The sequence below is a fragment of the Harpia harpyja genome, chromosome Z (assembly GCF_026419915.1).
Source record: "Harpia harpyja isolate bHarHar1 chromosome Z, bHarHar1 primary haplotype, whole genome shotgun sequence".
NCBI lineage: Eukaryota > Metazoa > Chordata > Aves > Accipitriformes > Accipitridae > Harpia > Harpia harpyja.
The window spans coordinates 47602669-47620866 of NC_068969.1; the positions used below are offsets into that span (position 1 = coordinate 47602669).

The 18198-nt window shown below is 39.7% G+C and overlaps 1 protein-coding gene across 3 annotated transcripts in view; it reads left to right on the plus strand.

Moving 5' to 3' along the window:
* Positions 1-18198, plus strand: part of SNCAIP (synuclein alpha interacting protein) — a 91685-nt gene that overhangs the window by 33890 nt on the left and 39597 nt on the right. For all 3 annotated transcript variants that reach the window (XM_052778058.1, XM_052778057.1, XM_052778059.1), the window contains exons 2-3: positions 2974-3076; positions 12506-12578. In XM_052778058.1, the coding sequence (XP_052634018.1) occupies positions 3020-3076; positions 12506-12578 (130 nt within the window). In that variant the 5' untranslated portion in view covers positions 2974-3019. The remainder of the gene's footprint in view (positions 1-2973; positions 3077-12505; positions 12579-18198) is intronic.

Below are 18198 nucleotides of genomic sequence, written 5' to 3' on the forward strand. Positions count from 1 at the left end.
TGCCACAAGTAAGCTGTCATGTCACCTAAATGCAACACATTCAAGCATAACCCTTAAAAAAATATACTGAAAATCTATATTTCTGTTAAGAAAGCAAAATCTCTAATGTGGAAAAGAATCTGAAGGCTTGAATGTGTCGTGTTTTTTAACAACAGCTAATTCCTTTCATTGCAAGGATTTCGTCTGATTTTAGTGGTTCCCTCTAAGAATAAACTTAGCATTTGGGAATTGTGCAAAATGAAAAGCTTCTGATTAGTTTCACATTATAGCCACTTCTGTTTCCTCATATCAGGTTGGACTGAGGGCTTTATACTGTTTTTACCTTTTTGTAGCCATCTCCTTTCCCACTGCTTCACTCAAGTCTAACAGTGAGAGCCAATAATAGGTAGCTGAGGTTGTTCTTACATGCTGCCTTCCTCCCCAGGAGTTCCTTCCTTCTCATGTTGCAAGAGGCAGAAATATCCTAATACATTAAAAAAAAAAAAAAAAAAAAGTTTGGAGAGGTTTTTTCATATCCATTGAAAGAGAAAATTATGCTGAATAGTACTTTACCTTCAGTAACTTGGTGAGAAATAAAAATGTGCTTTTCCAGCTCTTTCAGCTTAAAACTGTAGATTTGCCTTTTGGTTCTTTTAATAACTTTTCAAGAACACATGTTGTGCTGGTTTCATCTCGAATAAACTTAATTTTCTTCATAGTAGCTAGTATGGGGCTATGTTTTGGATTAGTGCTGGAAACAGTGTTGATAACACAGGGATGTTTTCGTTACTGCTAAGCAGTGCTCACACAGAGTCCAGGCCTTTTCTGCTTCTCACCCCACCCCACCAGCAAGTAGGCTGGGGGTGCACAAGAAATTGGGGGGGACACAGCTGGGACAGCTGACGCCAACTGACCAAAGGGATATCCTGTACCATATGACATCATGCTCAGCAAGTAAAGCTGGGGGAAGAAGAAGAAAGGGAGGGACGTTTGGAGTGATGGTGTTTGTCTTCCCACATAACCGTTATGAGTGATGAAGGCCTGGTTTCCTGGAGATGGCTGAACACCTGCCTGCCGATGGGAAGTGGTGAATGAATTCCTTGTTTTGCTTTGCTTGTGCGTGTGGATTTTGCTTTAGCTATTAAACAGTCTCCATCTCAACCCACGAGTTTTGTCTCTTTTACCCTTCCGATTCTCTCCCCCATCCCACTGCGGGGGGAGTGGGCGACCGGCTACGTGGTGCTTAGTTGCTGGCTGGGGTTAAATCATGACACTCCTTTTTGGCGCCCAACATGGGGCTTGAAGTGTTCAAGATAACCACAGGTTTGACTGGAATGTGCTAGATCGAATTTATAGCTGTTATTGCTGTTTAGCTATTAATTGGCAGGGTCCTGTACTTGCCATGGGGCTTGCTTCCGTTACTGTATATTACAGTCTCATGGTCATTAGTGGCTGCTTTTTGCTTTCTCTGCCTGCTGTGCTGCTGTACTAGACAGGCTGGAACTCCAGTGTGAACTCGAGTCGAAGGGACTGTGACGAGTGGATGAGTCCATGTGGGAGCAGAACACTCCAAAGTATCTGTGGCCGTGGTTATGTCTGTGCCGCAGCAGGTATACCTTGGAAGGGATTGTGGCCCAGGGATAAGTCCACACCGGAGAAGGTACACCTCGAAGCATCTGTGGCTGTGGATAAGTCTATGCTGCAGCAGGTATACCCTTGAAGAGGGTGTGTGGTGCTTAGTTGCCAGCTGGGGTTAAACCATGACAGATGTCTTAGGATCAGCTTTGTGCTTGGGTGGGGTGTTATGAAGGAGATTAATGACTGAGGTTTTGTTTGCCAATAAGTATAACACCTGCAGAAAAGAATTTTCTTCAAACCCTTTGTCCTAGGACATTCTTAACTGCATATGAATGTTTCACACAGTGATTTTATTTAGACCTACACAGCTGAATTCATTATTCATAAACATGTTTCTTGGCAGTTGTCGTATGAATAAACTGGGCTTGTATTATTTTTTTCCTTTAGGCATTTCCTTTTGTTATGTACAAGTGCTAGAAAGATTTAATTTGCTTCCATAATAATACTTAACACTTATGCAGTGCTTCACATTATTTAAAAATGCATTATGCTTTTCTTTTTCAGCTTCCTTTAAAACAGCTTCCTTTCCACTTTTACTCCTGTTATGCTTGTCTGTAGTGATAATGCACACCTTTATTCTAGTCAGGATTAAGAAAGTAATGAGAGTTTTATTGTCTTTGGTCTTCTGATTGTTTAAGCACCATTTTACTCAGAATTACATATTGACTTTTCCACCCAAATTTCTTGCTTGCAAGAGAATTTTCTCTTCTTTTTCCCTTGCTGTGAGGAAGTGGTTAAGGCCCCTGATAATCAGTGCACACTGATGTAATTCTGGTTTTGCCTTGGTTACTGTTTTGGGGGAAGTGCACTTGCAGGCTGAGGAGAGATAAATCGTCCATCTGTAAAGCACTGACTGTATTGTGTGTTAGTCTGCTTGTAAGTTGAGATAAGGTGTGATAGGATTTTGTTTTCCGTGCACAGCATGATTCTCAGTTCTTTTCTGCCTTCTTGAGCAGAGGAAAACTATAGTAACAGAAGTTGCTGTGTTCAGGCCAGTAAAGTAATAGCATCCTTAAGAGAAGTTATGTCATTAACACAGCTACGGTTGCAGGGTCATGAGGGTGCTCAACAGCTTAGGTCTTTACACCTATATTGAACTTCTGGAAGGACTGAGTGACTGAATCAAGTATTTTTGACTTCCAGTTCAAGTACCACTTAGCTATTCTCCCTAAATATTGAAATGGCTTCTTCATGATATGCAGAGTAGAGATAGCAAATCATATTTAGCTTTTAGGATTAAGTTATGAAAGCCTACTATACAAGTTAAGTGTTTTCAGTAATCTAGCAACTATATTAAACCATTTCTGTGTGGTTTTGACTCTTTAGTAGACAATCCATTTCTCTTTTCTTAATTAGGTCTTTACTACTGTGCTGACTCACCCAAAATGTCCATAGAAGAATAATGGAAGCCCCTGAATACCTTGATTTGGATGAAATAGATTTTAGTGATGATATATCGGTAAGTACAAATCTTATTTTATTTGTTCAAGTTGAGACAATCTTTGATATCTCAATCCTGATATAACAAACAACACTATTTTTAGAAGCCACACTCCTTTTTACCTCACATATAGGAATGTTTAAATAGGTTGAATCTAGAATAAAATAAGGTGTTTTGTAAGGGAAATCTCTAATAAGCTTGGAAGGAAAACTTGATTCCTCTCCTTCAGGTAGTAAAAATGACTTGCAAATCAAATTAATAAATGTGTTTTATTTCTGGGATCTTTATCGACTCTCTTGTCTTGAATGAGTTATATGCACTCTAATGTTAGCCTTAGAAACCACAATAATAAGTTTACCTTTTTTTAAATTGAGTGTATTTCAGTTGTAAAAAAACTCCTGCCTCTCTCACCTCTGAATTGCTCCTTTTTCATGTAAGTTGTTACTCTGCTCTTTCCACCAGTAGCCATCTCCAAATACAGTAAGATTTTATCAATAGGTGTGATGTAGCTACCTGTGACATGGTAGAGTACAGAAAGAGGCAGAAAGACTTCCAGGGGTTCATAGACAGCACTGATCCTTAGCATCACAACTAAACCAACTGCAGCTGTAATTGAAAGCAAAAGTACTGTTCATCTACATTGTTAGTGGTTCTTATAGGAAGCACTGATACAGTATATTCTATTACTCATAATACTCCTACTGCTAGTGTTTGTGGTTTTTGTGTAAGAGGTTTGCTAATATGTTGAATGCCTGATTAACAATGGACTTGAATACATAAATTAAATCCGCTACAAGAAAGTTTATTAATTCAATTTTCAGATCAAAGAAAGTGTGCCACCATCTCCTTCCATGTTTTTTCATAATTTTATAGTTTTATTTCTTTTTTTTTTTTTTAACAAAGGGCCTGGTTTTCCCTTTAGCATTCAGGACTCTTGATTCATTTTAAAACATTCCAGATGCTTTATTCGCAGACAGATTCCTTTTGGAGAGGTTTTTTTTTTTTACCTACTGTAACGTTGAATTTTTATTAAAGAGCAATATGGCAAATGCCCAGAATATTACAAAAGAATGAGCCAATCTTGAGTGAATACCTTATTCTGGGCAACTTTCTTTTTATTACTGTTATATACTAGATCAAGTCCTGGTATCTGTTTCTATACGCAGTTTTGTAAAACTGTAAAACATAATAGATGTAACCTCTCCATGTCTCTCCCATTGTGGCTGTTGCTGCATACTGGTGGGTTAGGTTACTCACTTTTCCGCTGAACAGCTCGGGCTGCCTGTTTTAATAGGCTGTTCTTTCATTGGGTACTGAACCTTGGATAAAAAACCTGCACAAATTAGAGAGGTAGCATTTTTACTCCCTGCTTTAGCAGGTAAAGAGAACAAAGGATTTGTTGCCAGAATCCAGATTAACAAGAGAATTCATGGTTATTCTAGTGCTCTAATCATATCTCCCCATATACAATTTAGAGATACCTGACCTTCACATTTTATCATTAGCCTGCCATGGAAAGAGCAGCTGCACAGCATCAGCATTAGCAATTTATATTGTTCCTGTTAGCCCTTTGGTTCTAATCCAGTGCAGAAAAGTACTGACTAAAAATAATGGCAGCAAGAAGGCTGTTAAAATGATGTACTTATAAATGTACCTGAGTTAGAAAGCCACTGTGTATAGTCCGGACCCTTGTAGACCATTTCAGCCAAAATGACCAAAATGTAATAAACATAAAAAATAGACAGGAATTTGTTTTAAAAGGCAAATAGATATGCAAGTGGTTTTGGTTTCTTTTTTGTTTGTTTGTTTTTTGGTTTTTGTTTGTTTACGTTGCATTTATACATAAGAAAATGAAACTGTGTATTTCTCCATTATCATAGACACATAGAATGGTTTTGGTTGGAAAGGACCTTCAAAGGTCATCTAGTTCCAACCCTCCTTGGCTGCTCAAAGCCCCTTGTGGTGAGTTGACCTTGGCTGGCCGCCAAGTGCCCACCAAAATGCTCTATGACTCCCCCTCCATCAACAAGATGGGAAGAAAAATATGACAAAAACCTTGTGGGTCAAGATAAGGACAGAGAGATCACTCCACAATTACCATCACAGGCAAAAAAGACTTGACTTGTGGATATTAATTTAATTTATTGCCAATCAAACAGCATAGGATAATGAGAAACAAGAAAAAAATCTAAAACCACCTGCCCACCAGCCCTCCCTTCTTCCCAGGCTCAACTTCACTCCTGACTTCTCTACGTCCCTGTCCCGATAAGCACAGGAGGGCGGGAGGAATGGTGGTTGCATTCAGTCCATCACATGTTGTCTTTGCCGCTCCTTACTCCTCACGCTTTTCCCCTGCTCCAGCATGGGGTCCCTCCCATGGGAGACAGTCCTCCATGAACTGCTCCAGTGTGGGTCCCCCATGGGGTCACAGGTCCTGCCAGAAAACCTGCTCCTGCATGGGCTCCTCTCCACAGGCCACAGTTTCTGCCAGGAGCCTGCTCCAGCATGGACTCTCCACAGGCTGCATATTCCTTCAGGGCACATCCACCTGCTCTGGCATGAGGTCCTCCATGGGCTGCAGGGTGGATATCTGCTCTACCATGGTCTTCTCCACAGGCTGCAGGGGAATCTACTCCAATGCCAGGAGCACTTCCTCCCCCTCCTTCTTCACTGACCTTGGTGTCTACAAAGCTGTTTCTCTCACATTTTTTTCACCCCTCTCTCCCAGCTGCTGTTGTGCAGTGTTTTTTACCCTTTCTTAAATATGTTATCTCAGAGGTGCTGCCTGCATCGCTGATGTGCTCAGCTTTAGCCGGCTGCAGGTCCATCTTGGAGCCAACTGGAACTGTCTCTGTCCCACATGGGGGTGGCCCCTGGTGTCTTCTCACAGAAGCCACCTCTGCAGCCCCCCACTGCTGGTTTGTAACATAAACCCAATACAGTCATCAATGATGGCCATCCATCATTTCTCTGGGCAACCGGTTCCAGTGTCTCACCAGCCTCATTGTAAAAAACTTCTTCCTTATCGTCAATCTATATTGCAATCTTGCAATTTTGCAAAGACTATTGCAATCTTTCAGTTGCCCCTTGTCCTGTCACTACAGGCCCTGGTAAACAGTTGTTCGCTATTTTTCTTATAAGCCCCCTTCATATATTGAAAGGTCATGAGAAGGTCTCCCTGCAGCCTTCTCTTCTTCTGGGTGAACAAAGCCAACTCTCTCAGCATTTCTTCATAGCAGAGGTGTTCCAGCCCTCTGACCATTTTCATGGCCCTGCTCTGGACCCACTCAACAGGTCCATGTCTTTCTTGTACTAGCCACCTCAGAGCTGGATGCAGTACTCCACTGGGGTCTCCTGAGAGTGGAGACCAGGGGGAGAATCACCTCCCTCAGCCTGCTGGCCACACTTCTTTTTGTGCAGCCCAGCATACAGTTGGCTTTCTGGGCTGCAAGTGCACATTGCGAGCTTATGTCCAATTTTTCATCCACCAGTATCCCCAAGTCCTTCTCTGCAGGGCTGCTCTGAGTCCCCCAGTCTGTATTGATAATGGTGGTTGCCCTGATCTAGGTGCATCACCTTGGCCTTGTTGAACTTCATAAGGTTTGCATGCGCCCACTCCTCAGGCCTGTTAAGTAAGGTCCCTCTGGATGGTGTTCCTTCCCTCAAGCAAATCAACTGCATCACCCAGCCTGGTGTCATGTGAAAACTTTCTGAGGATGCACTCCATCCCACTATGTCATTGATGAAGATATTAAATAGTATTGGTTCCAGTATGCACCCTTGAGGGATGCCACTAGTTACTGATTTCCACTTGGAGGTTCAGCTGTTGAATATAACTCGTTGGACATGGCCAATTCCTGATCCATCTAACCATCCATTTGTCAAACCCATATCTCTCCAAAACAGAGGCAAGGATGTTGTGTAGGACTGTGCCAAAGGCCTTACAGAAGTTGAGGTAGATGACATCCATAGCTCTTGTCACTCCGTTGTAGAAGGCCACTAGATTGGTCAGGCACGATTTGCCCTTTGTGAAGCCATGTTGGCTGTCTCTGATCACCTCTCTGTCATCCCTATGTTTCAACAAAACTTCCAGGAGGATCTGTTCCACAGTCTTACTGGGCACTGAGGAGAGGCTGACTGGTTGGTAGTTCCAGGGCCCTCCTTTTTACCCTTGTTAAAAATGGATGTGATATTCACATATCTCCAGTCACTGGAGACTTGACCTGACTGCCATGTCTTTTCAAATATGATTGAGAGTGGCTTAGCAACTACAACTACCAATTCCCTCAGAGCCCTGGCATGCAAATACAGTGCTTATTTTGCAAACTAAGATGGTACTATTCTAGATGCATCTGGTATAGTACATTTGAGTGTAATTTAGAGAGCAGAATAGGTTTCTGGGACTCTTTGTTTACATTAAACAAAAATAATATTCTGTCTGCAATGATGTTAAGCAACCAAGCTGAATATTTTCATTTATTTCTTCATTATATCTACTAACAGAAAGGAAGAAAAAAAAATGTGACCTTTAAGTTGCATTAAATGATAGATACACTGTTAAAAGTATGTTTTAAACTTTCCCCTTTTTCCCATTAGTACTCTTGATTTTGCCGATAAATTTATTCCTGCTTGTAAGTTGTATGCTATTGTTATGGTTACCTGAAGGTTTCCTAATCCTTTAATTAAAATATGGGATTTCTACTGCACTGGCAAATTGTGCAAATTAAAACTATTGTGTTTCTTGGTTTACAGAAATAATACCAAATGACCTAGTCATAACCAGAGCTCCTGGTGCTAGTTATTTGTAAACTGTTTGGGATTGAGTGTATAGATTATGGCTCTGATCATTCAAATAGCTCTATATGAATAAAAGCCTGGTTCAGTGGTGCCAGTGCAGGACTGGGCCTAGTTTGAAAGTTTGTGAAATGTGAGTGCAGTAAGTGAATTAAAAAATAATTAAGCAGCTGAATTGTCAGTTATTTTGAAACAGCTTGAAAAATTTCTTCATGTCAGTCCTCACCTGGCAGGGCAGATGTAAACTACGTATGGTCAGGAGTATGGCCGATCTTCTGGCCTCCCATTTAATTCGCATGGGGCACGTCCTGAGCCTGCTGTCACTCTTCCTTGGCCATGGAGGGAGCTGGATTACCCCTCAGGTTCACACAGGTATACAGGTGACACACAGCCAGACTTTGCCTACCCAGTGACCAGGACTTCAGGGCTCAGCATGGAGGGTACTACATAGCTGCACAGGCACAGGCACAGGCACTAACTGCAGTGGGTTGATTTATTTCCCATCCAGCTGATGAACTCATTGATAATTTTCTTCTTTTTTTTCCCTCTCTCCCTTTTCAGAATGAAACAAAATGCAGATGGCCACTAAAATGTTCATAGAAAGTATTAGATTCAGACAGACATTTTGTACCTTTAACAGTGTTAGTGTCTATATAGGTCTCCTTTAAAGTTAAAGGGCAGAATAACATATGGAGTGTCTATTTAAAATGCTATAAACAATATATAGCACAAATAACCTAACCAGTACTCCAAAGATGCTGATCACAGCCATTAAGTAAGAATTTTATTTGGGGAGGTATTATTTCTCAAATGCACTGTGCCAGCCTAATTTCTTTCCTCCACTTTTTTACTCTGGAGCTGCTTAAATTGACACTACTATTGAGAAAAATCTTCCTGCAACCAAGTATTGTTGCTTTACTTGGTCTTGATGTAGCTTGCTACTCCCAAATAAATGTCTAAGAAAAAGGGTGGTGTTGCACAGTTATAAATGATTAAGCAAATGTAATATAAAGGTATTAATTTAATGGGATTTGAATATTAATGTAGCAGTTTATTTTCCACAATAGCAAATAAACTGAAATGAGACTTAAATGGCTTACAGTAGTAATAACACCTGGAAACAAATTAGCTATAATGAAGGAAGGTGTCTGTTTTCTCTATCTAAATGAAAACAAGGAGCTGTGCATTTAAGAGCAGGACACAGTCACTGGTGTCTTGATCCAGTGGAGGTAGATTTGTTGAGTTTTGATACTGACTCCAGTTGGAGCAGGACATGGTCCTTAGTGTTTTGGGGGGGTCGTGGTTCTGATGACGTGGTCTTAGAGTCACACTATGTGTCCAACTTTGCCCCTTGACTCAATTTCAGGAGCCATTAAAGGTATTCTCCACAACAGAATGTTAAAAAATAACTTCTGCTTTTTATTTTACATTTTTTTTTACTATTTTGTGTATACATTTCTATGCTACTACTCATGATTCAGTATTTCTTCTTCCTGATACTTCTCAGACACAAGTGAGTCTGCAAGTGATAGACAAGCGGCACAGCACAAAAGAGCCTTAGTAGAGATTGAAGTTTTTTTTCTCGTGTGCTGGGTTTAAAATTCATTGCATTAAAATTTGAGAACCATGTGAAATTTAAAAGGTTAACATTTGCATTAACTCAAATTCTGTAGTGCAGTTTTACATAATGAACAAAAGTTTAGTATGATAAGGGAGGTTCCATTTTCCCCTGAATTAATAGTGCCTGTTGAAGAAAATCGGGAATATCTTGCATTTGCAGGGATTACTTATTAATGCTTCTTGTCTCTTGTTTGCTATTGATACTGTTCTTCCACCTTACAAAGTTCTTAAGGGGTCTACTGAAATTCACTATTTCAGGCTGGACATAGACATGCCTTAAATACAGAACAGGAACCCAAACCTCAAACAGCAATCAAAAATGCCATTGTATGCATTATCCTGGGAAGAAGCCCTTAGTTTTGTTATTGAATTTCACCATCAACCACAACGCACTTTGATAAAATACCAACGATCACAGTAAGCATTGACTAATGAAGCAACCTGATGTGCTTAGCTCTCACATTGTCACTTATGCCTTTGGGCATGGCCCTCAACTCAGGTTGACTTGGTTACTCTAATGGTGAAATGTGAGAAGTGTTTTGTATGTAAAACAACTTAAACTTATTGAATGAAAAGTGGGAAATAATTAATTTTAAATGCCATTGAATAAGCATTAGGTCTAAAATTCTGTTCCAGGGAAGGGTTGCAATCTCAACCTCTTTTGCTGTCTCTCTGTGATACCACTAGTAACCTTGAAATTTTTGGTTGAAGGAAAGCTAGCAAACATTACTCTTGATCAGAGCTGGAGCTAGAGTATGAGATAAAGTAGTTCCAGAGGGAAGAACTGGCAATGGATTGTGCTTATGGTTGGGCAAGGTCCACTTTAAGAAGTAATTTTAAGTGCTTCCTGGACCAAAAGCCCGTTCTTCACATCTTGACCACAAAATACAGATGGCAGAAATGTAAATGCACAGAAGTCTTTTTGAGGACAGAGGTGAATGGGAGGAAATCTGTTAATGAAATCAAACCAATATGATTAAAATGTATAATCACATTTATAACATCTAATAGATTTTTGGTGGTGGGAGGTGGTTACTGAATACATTTTAGTGCAATGATGAAACAGAAAGAAAATCCGTTCTTCCAGGAAGGAACAGGAAAAAAGACAAAAAGAAATATGGCTTTCTGTTTTTGAGGTTGCCTGACAAAACACGTAGCAATGGAATACAAAAGGCCTCATTCTAATTGAATTACAAACTGTGTAATAGCTTAAACTGCACCAGCTGGTCTTATGAAGCTACCGTATTCCTTGGAGACATGTTCCTTGGATTCTCTTAAGAATCTTACTAGACCAGTTCAACATTGCCTTCTGAGTCTTTGTGCTGAAATAGCAAGATGTATAGCTTAACTGCTCAATCTTCATTAAACAATAACTAGAGTGAAGCACAGCACATGGTGTTTGTGCATGTGTGTGTTTAACTTGTATTAATTTGTATTTAGTAGCATCTTTCTCCCTGACTCTGTTCTTCTGGCCTTTGTCGCTTTAGGCTTTCACATCCTGGCGCAGTCACAGCCTTATAGACAACTCCTTGTTTAATGGGGATTGGAGTCACTGGGTAGTTCTGTAGAGTGCTGCTACACAGTTTAATTAATAAGTTCTATGTTGATCCTGGGAATACTTATGAGAGATACTTTTTGTAGTCGAGGTTTCTCAATACATCCCTGAATTAGGACAGCAAGGGAAAAAGTAAGGCATGGGAGGTTTTTGAGGCTTAATAAAGTAACAATCAATTGAGCAACAGTCTTAAACTTGCACCAGAGAAGTAAATTACTTCTGCAATTGGTCACATGAGGTCGACTTTAGATTATTTTGAAGCAGATTACCAGCTGTGCATCAGAAGCACATCAAACTTTGAATGACTAATTGTCAGCAAAAGGCAGGACAATGTATGACTGCTTCTTTTTTGTGTGGAAAGCTCATGTGGTTTTATGTGTAGTTGTTTTGCTTCATTGGTCAATAGCACACCAGCTAAAAATATCTGTCTTTGAAAACATATGGTGCTTATATATTCTTTAAATTTTTTCAGTTGTGCTAATCCTAAATGCTTTTTTCTGTTTTAATTTCCAAAATACTGTTTTTAATAGTTTTTTTTATATGAGCAAAGCCATTGATCTTTCACAAACATAATGATTTTCATTTGTTTAAGTGAAGATTCCTGTAACATTTAAGCATTTGATTAAAGGAGGCTTGCTATTAAGTAACTTAAGTTCTGTATGTCAGAATGTGTAGTTTTGTAACACTGGATCATGTGTCTTACGAAGGGTATTCCACAAGTTTATAAGAAAAAGATTTCTGTTAGTAAGATACATATGTCATCCCTGTTTTTTTTCCTTTATAATGCTGAATTCAGAAAATAACATACTGATTAATATCAGGCATATCCTGTCACATCAAAGTAATAATGCAAGTTTGCTTTAATAAAGCCTAGTTTAGAGAAATAAGCCTGTCATGTGATATGTGTATGTACATATACATACACACAGATGTATACTGTACATATACATCTGAGGATGTGTATGCATCCCTCTCTGAAAACAGATCTCTACGGTGCAAATCTTCTGCATCGCTTTTACATACTGGTTTGTGAAAGCTTGAATTCTAATTTTTAAGCATGAAGTGTCTTGCAGTATAATCACCATAATAGATGCCCAGGTGGACAAAGTGAGAAACCTTGACATTTACTGTGAAGCCTACATCTATTCTCACCTTTGTTGTATCTTGCATCCCATGGAAAGGATGGATGTATAAAAAGTATTTGTGACTCGAATAATGGTGATCTGCAGGAAGGAGAAATCTGAGGTGGGGATATGCTTTGCTGTAGCTTTGAAAGTCTGTTTGATATCCCTCAAGGTGGGGCACAAAAGCAGATGCCATCTGGTTTTCTCGTGCCACCTGAGAAGACCATCAGACTGCCGGAAGTACCCTTGGGTTGGTAGATTTAGGCTGTGCCCATGACATCAGGACCTCTTGAAAGTCTTACTTTTTATCTTTTTAATTTAATTACTTCATACACATTTTTTCTTTTTTTACAGTATTCTGTAACTTCTCTCAAGACCATCCCAGAATTATGTAGAAGGTGTGATTCACAAAACGAAGACAGATCAGGTATGATGCCCACTTTTGTCCACCCATCATTTTCTAGGCTGCTTTTTATCATGTAAAACTTGGCAACAATAGCTTCTTGGCAGTGTTCTGTTGTTTTGTTTTCTCTCATTTTTGTACAGCTTTCTGGAAACATGACTTTTTTTTTTCAACAGATGTTAGTTCATTAGAAAGAAAAAAGTTCCAAAAAAGGATTTGGCTGTATACAGATAAATGTAGGGCTTCATCTCAGCAGCTCCAAACCACAGTATATGCAACAATTTACTTGAAAACCCGAGAAACCATTGGTGACAAGACGTAATAATGTAGGCGCCAATGAAAAAATGTTGGATACGTTTACTACCCATATGGCCACAACCAGCTTGAGGGATGATGTTTTGCCAGAGTCTGAAACTGTATCAAGGATGCTACATGATAGAATCTACTCTAAGGCATACTGTAATAGTTAAGATTAAAGCTGAGTTTTTTAGTTTAATAGTGTAAACTAAATGAAGAATCATGGCATATAGATGAGAACCAGCTGGAGACCTTCCCCCTGCCCCCCTGACAAAAAGTGTATTCAGTGTTGTTTTTCACTCTGTAAATCAGATTAGTCCGCTTTTGTTTTTCTCTTCCTGATGGAGGAGAAATGAACTGGTGAGAGGAGCATTTTTGTTGAGCTATGAAAAGTTTATTGTGCTTTCTGATGTTTTAATTGAACTTTCATTAATGTTGTTTCATCAAATACTTTTATAACAGTAATGGGAGACCTGGAATTTGTGGGATGATAAAAAGCTTTAAGAACTGTGCTATACTTTGGCAACTTTTATTTCTATATTTCCTTTCAGAGTGTGGCAAATTTCCGAGGTGCGTAACTAAGTTGAAACTTTCTGAGAGCTACTTCTTCTACCAGAGTCATTAAAGGCCAGGTCATCACAGCCGTATGCCACTGCCCTTGGCAATAAAGGGAAGAAAAGCTTTCCTTACCATACCTCCTTGCCATGTTACTGCTCACACAGGGCACAGCAGTGACTGTGCACAAGGTATTATCTGCTGCAAGGAGAGGCAGGGAAGAAGTGGAAAGGCACAGGACCCCTGATTCACCCCCCTCCATTTGCCCTATCTCATTCTACCACAATCTTCCCCCGTCTTCCCCCATCCTCTGCCACCCTCCCCTCCATATTCCCCCTATCCTCCCCACTTCCATCCTTGCCCTGCCTCACTCCCACCCCTCTTCTTTCTTCTTCCTACCTTCTTGCTCCTTCTTCCCCCTTTCCTCATCCCTTTCTTCCTCCCTTCTTCCCCTCTCCTTCCCTCCCTCTCACCCATTCTTACCCCCATTCTCCCCACTCTCTCCCCATTCTCCCATTCTTACCCCGTTTCTCACCACCATTCTTCCACCCATTCTTCCCTCATTCCTTCTCTTTCCTTCCCTCCTCCTTCCCTCTTTCTCCCCCATTTCTTCCCCCCTTCTCCTCCTCATTCTTCCCTGCCATTCTCCTTACTGTTCATCCCCTCGTTCCTCCCCATATTCCTAGGACCATTCTTCCCCCCATTCCTCCTCCCATTCTTCTTTCCCCATTCTCCCCACCATTTTCTCTGCCATTCTCCCCACTGTTTTCCCACCTGTTCTCCCTACCATTCCTCCCCACCATTCTTCATCCCCATTTTCCTCAATGTTCACCCCACCATTCTTTCCCCCATTTCCCCAGAGCTTACCTTTTCTTCGCCCACATTATTCCCTCCCCAGTCTTTCCCACCATTCTTCCCATCATTCTTTTCGACCCTTCTTCTTCCCATTCTCCTCACCATTCTCATCCCCACAATTCTCCATCCCCAACCTCTCCTGCCCAGAGAGGCTGTGGTTGCCCCATCCCTGGAAGTGTTCAAAGCCAGGTTGGATGGGGCTTTGAGCAACCTGGTCTAGTGGAAGGTGACCCTGCCCATGGCAGGGGGGTTGGAACTAGATGATCTTTAAGGTCCCTTCCAACCCAAACCATTCTATGTTTCTATGATTTACTGCTCCTCATTGTCACACCCTTCATTGCCCACCCAGTAGCCCCCTCATCTCTTCCACATCCCCTTCCCCCCCATTTTCTCCCTACTGCCATTTCTCCCCCGCCCCTACCTGTCAGTATTAGCAGCTGATCATGTGGCAGCAGGGCATTATCTCATCTTGTCATAAAAAGAGTTAAAGCCACTCATTCATTCAGCTGCTCCAAGAGCAAGGTGAACCAGAGAAGCAGAGCAAGAATAGCCCCTGAGACATATCATACTGGGTGGTCTAGGTCATGAGGACAGCTCCTTAACAGTGGCAGCATCATTATCTGTTTTCAGGAAGCAGAGTGTATTCTTTTCAAAATTCAGATAGTAATCTTAAAGTAAAATGCAGACCAATAGCAAAGAAGAAGAACGGGTTATGAGCTCTTCCTTAACACTGTGGGATATTGTCAACTTATTGTGTAGCTCTGTTGTTTCATGGTCGCCTCTGCAGCCGGACATTTTTCAATGATGATTTTAATTACATCTGCACTCATCTATTGCCTTGAAAAGGGGTTGACAGAAGCAAGTACAGGCATTCCTGGAAGACGGTAGTAGCACTGGGGATTCTGCCAGTGAAAGTTAATTCACAGCTTTGTTTAAGAGTCTTGAGTCAAAAAAGATGTCTTTAGCACTGATAATAGTACTGGCAAACTGAAAACTGTACTAAAATCTGTTTTTTCTCTCTACTTCTCACTTATGAGTTTTGGTGAATTGGAAATAGTACTAAAATCTATTTTATTTTTACTCTGCTTAATCACTGAGTAAACATACAGGGCTGAACAGGAAGGTATCACTTTACATCTCTACAGACTTCAATATCTGAAGTATCTTGAAATATCAACAGAGCTGCATCAGTCAACATTGTGTAAGGCCCCTTCTGTTGTTTTTTCATAGTTGCTTTTGATGCAGTCTCTTGCCTTCCTCATATCGTAGACGATTAAAAAAATGTTCCCCAAATTATTTTTCTATGTGTTATTCTTGATGAAGATATATTATATCATAAATCTTTAGTATGCATGACATTCATGCTATTTTATATCTGTATTCCATTGACAATTTAAGTAGTTACACGTAGAAAAACTCAGAGGTTTTACAAAGAGCTGATCCAGCTTTCTATGTCATACTAACTCCTGCTTAGTTAGAGGTTGCATTTCTGTTTTTAAAACAGGGAAGAATGTGTAAGTAGAACTATCCAAGAATTATTTTTTTTTAAAGGAACTAAAAGTTAAGCATTTTAGCCATAGGATTAGATATGCCAGGACCCTAATAATCTAAAAAATAATTCTCTGTCAGCTTCGTCTCAGAAAAATATTTAGTTCACTAAGACAGTTAAGACAAAATTATAAAGAAAATAAGACTGAACTTAAAAATATATATATATATGCAGACAACCATTTTCACCACCAAGATTGTTAGAACAGATTTAAACCAGACAGTTTCTGTTTGTGTAATTACATTTTTTAATTACATGGCTGATATTATGGAAGTCGTCTTATTCATTGTTCACAAATAAATTTAGTAAATAACCCTGTAAATCCCATTTACTTTCCCCGTTTCATGTAAACGTTGAATAATGTGTTAGTAATATCAGACAGTGTTTGGTTACATTGTTTTCAAATTACTTTAAGCAGTTTTAAGCCTAGGCAAGCATACCAGTGTTTACCAGTCAGTGTGCTTTCTCAAGCATTTCACATAGACCTTTCAACAGGCTTTGGGGGTTTCTTTAACTATTTCTGCCTGCCTGTAACTTTTGCTCAAATTACTTGTTCTTTTGGATGAGGAGAGATTAGAAAGTCTGAGAAAGGATTTCCCTACATATACTTTTTCCCCCCCGAATTCCCACTGTCACCTCCCTTTATTGGACAGCACTGGCCAGTGATCGGTACCAGTGGGAAGATCCTGTGGTTCATTCCTCACCCTTTTGCAAGATGTGCATGAAAGTCATGCAGTCAATACAGTCTCCATGCTGACTCCTCTGTGTCCTTCCTTGGATTTAAGGAATTCTCACTCAGGAGAATTCCAAGGGATCCTTGGAGCCAAAGTGTGTGTGTCAGTACCCCCAGATTACAAGGTAAAAGATATATGAGATTGGAGAGAAGGTGTGGGGCAAATCCTGGTTTATCCACAGTAAAGTGTGATTAAGGGTAACTGTTTTCTCTACCATTAGGCTTCCAGAGAATGATCTTTGTAGCTAGCATAATAACCACTAATATGGACATTGTTCTTCTTCGAAGATAGAAAATTAAAGAGTGTAGTTTAAAAATGGATCTCGCTAACTCATTTTCCTGAAATCAAGTGTTAGCTAGCCTGCCCATTGATTTCCAGCATTGTCTAATGTAGAATGATGAATTGAAAGAGAAATCAGTCCTTTATGCTTTTGTTATTAAGCATGAAATTGGTTGCTTTCTTTCTGGGCAGATTTTCTAAGGCCACTTGAGCAAATGGTTCAAGACATCTGTATTCAGCAAGCTTCACTGAGCCATATCGTTGTTGAAGTATATTCTGTCAGCTGTGATGTCTTTCGGTTGTCATTAAATGTATGCCTCAAATGAGGACAATATCCTACTCTAGGTCTTTATTCACAGGTTGATAAAAGCAAGTTCATCTTTAATCTCCAGCAGTTATCCTTCTGCACTGCTTTATTCATTCCCAAAGCAAGTGTCATTCAGAAAATTATTCAGAAGATTAGTTTCCTATTTAAGAAAAAGAAATAAATCAGTAAATATAAGATTGCACACAATTTCTGTCTCAAGGTCTTGGTAGTTTTTTAGCTATAAGAGAAAATAAAGTAAAATTGGATTTGGAGGCAGTGTTATATGGCATTAATTTCACAGAGTCTGTTGTACTCCAGATATTTCCCAGGTAAATATGTCTGAAACAATACAATATTGATTGGATAATTCCTTGGTAGAATATTGAAGAAGTTTCTCAGAAAAAACAATAATTAGTATGCAGTGACACCTGTGATAGCTATATATAAGCTCTTTTCCTACCTTGTTTTCACATCCTCCCTCTTCCTGTTTTACACATGTTGCGCCAGAATGACCTCTTCTGATTTTTCAGTAGAACTTTACTTGCTCCCTCCCTTTCACATCCGTAGATCAGTCTGGACAAGGGTAAACCCAATTTATTAATTTTGAAATTATCTTTGCCTCTTCTATATAGTCTACTTGAGAAATGACAGCTTTTGTAGTGTTCTTCCTCAAGACAAGATAAGAAAAATCATTTATTCACTGACGCTCATATTAAAGTTTGAATTACCTGGCAAAGATGCATTGTTATTTAAAAGGATGAATTATTATTATTTACCCTGTTTACCCTTTCTTTCTTCTTTAGAGTGGCTTCAAATTCCACTTAAATGCGAACAAACCCTCTCTGTTCTTATCTGTGCAGGACTGTTTTTTAATTCAGGTTCTGTTGCTATAGAGCTTACATTAAAGAACCCTAAAATATACTCCTGGAAGTTATTAATATATTAAAACTGTAAAACAGTGCCACCTTCAGTTAAAATTGTTAAATATTATTTCAGTGATATTAATAAAACAGTAAATAGATATTCAGAACTAGTTTTGATTATCCATTGATATGTAAGGGACATCCC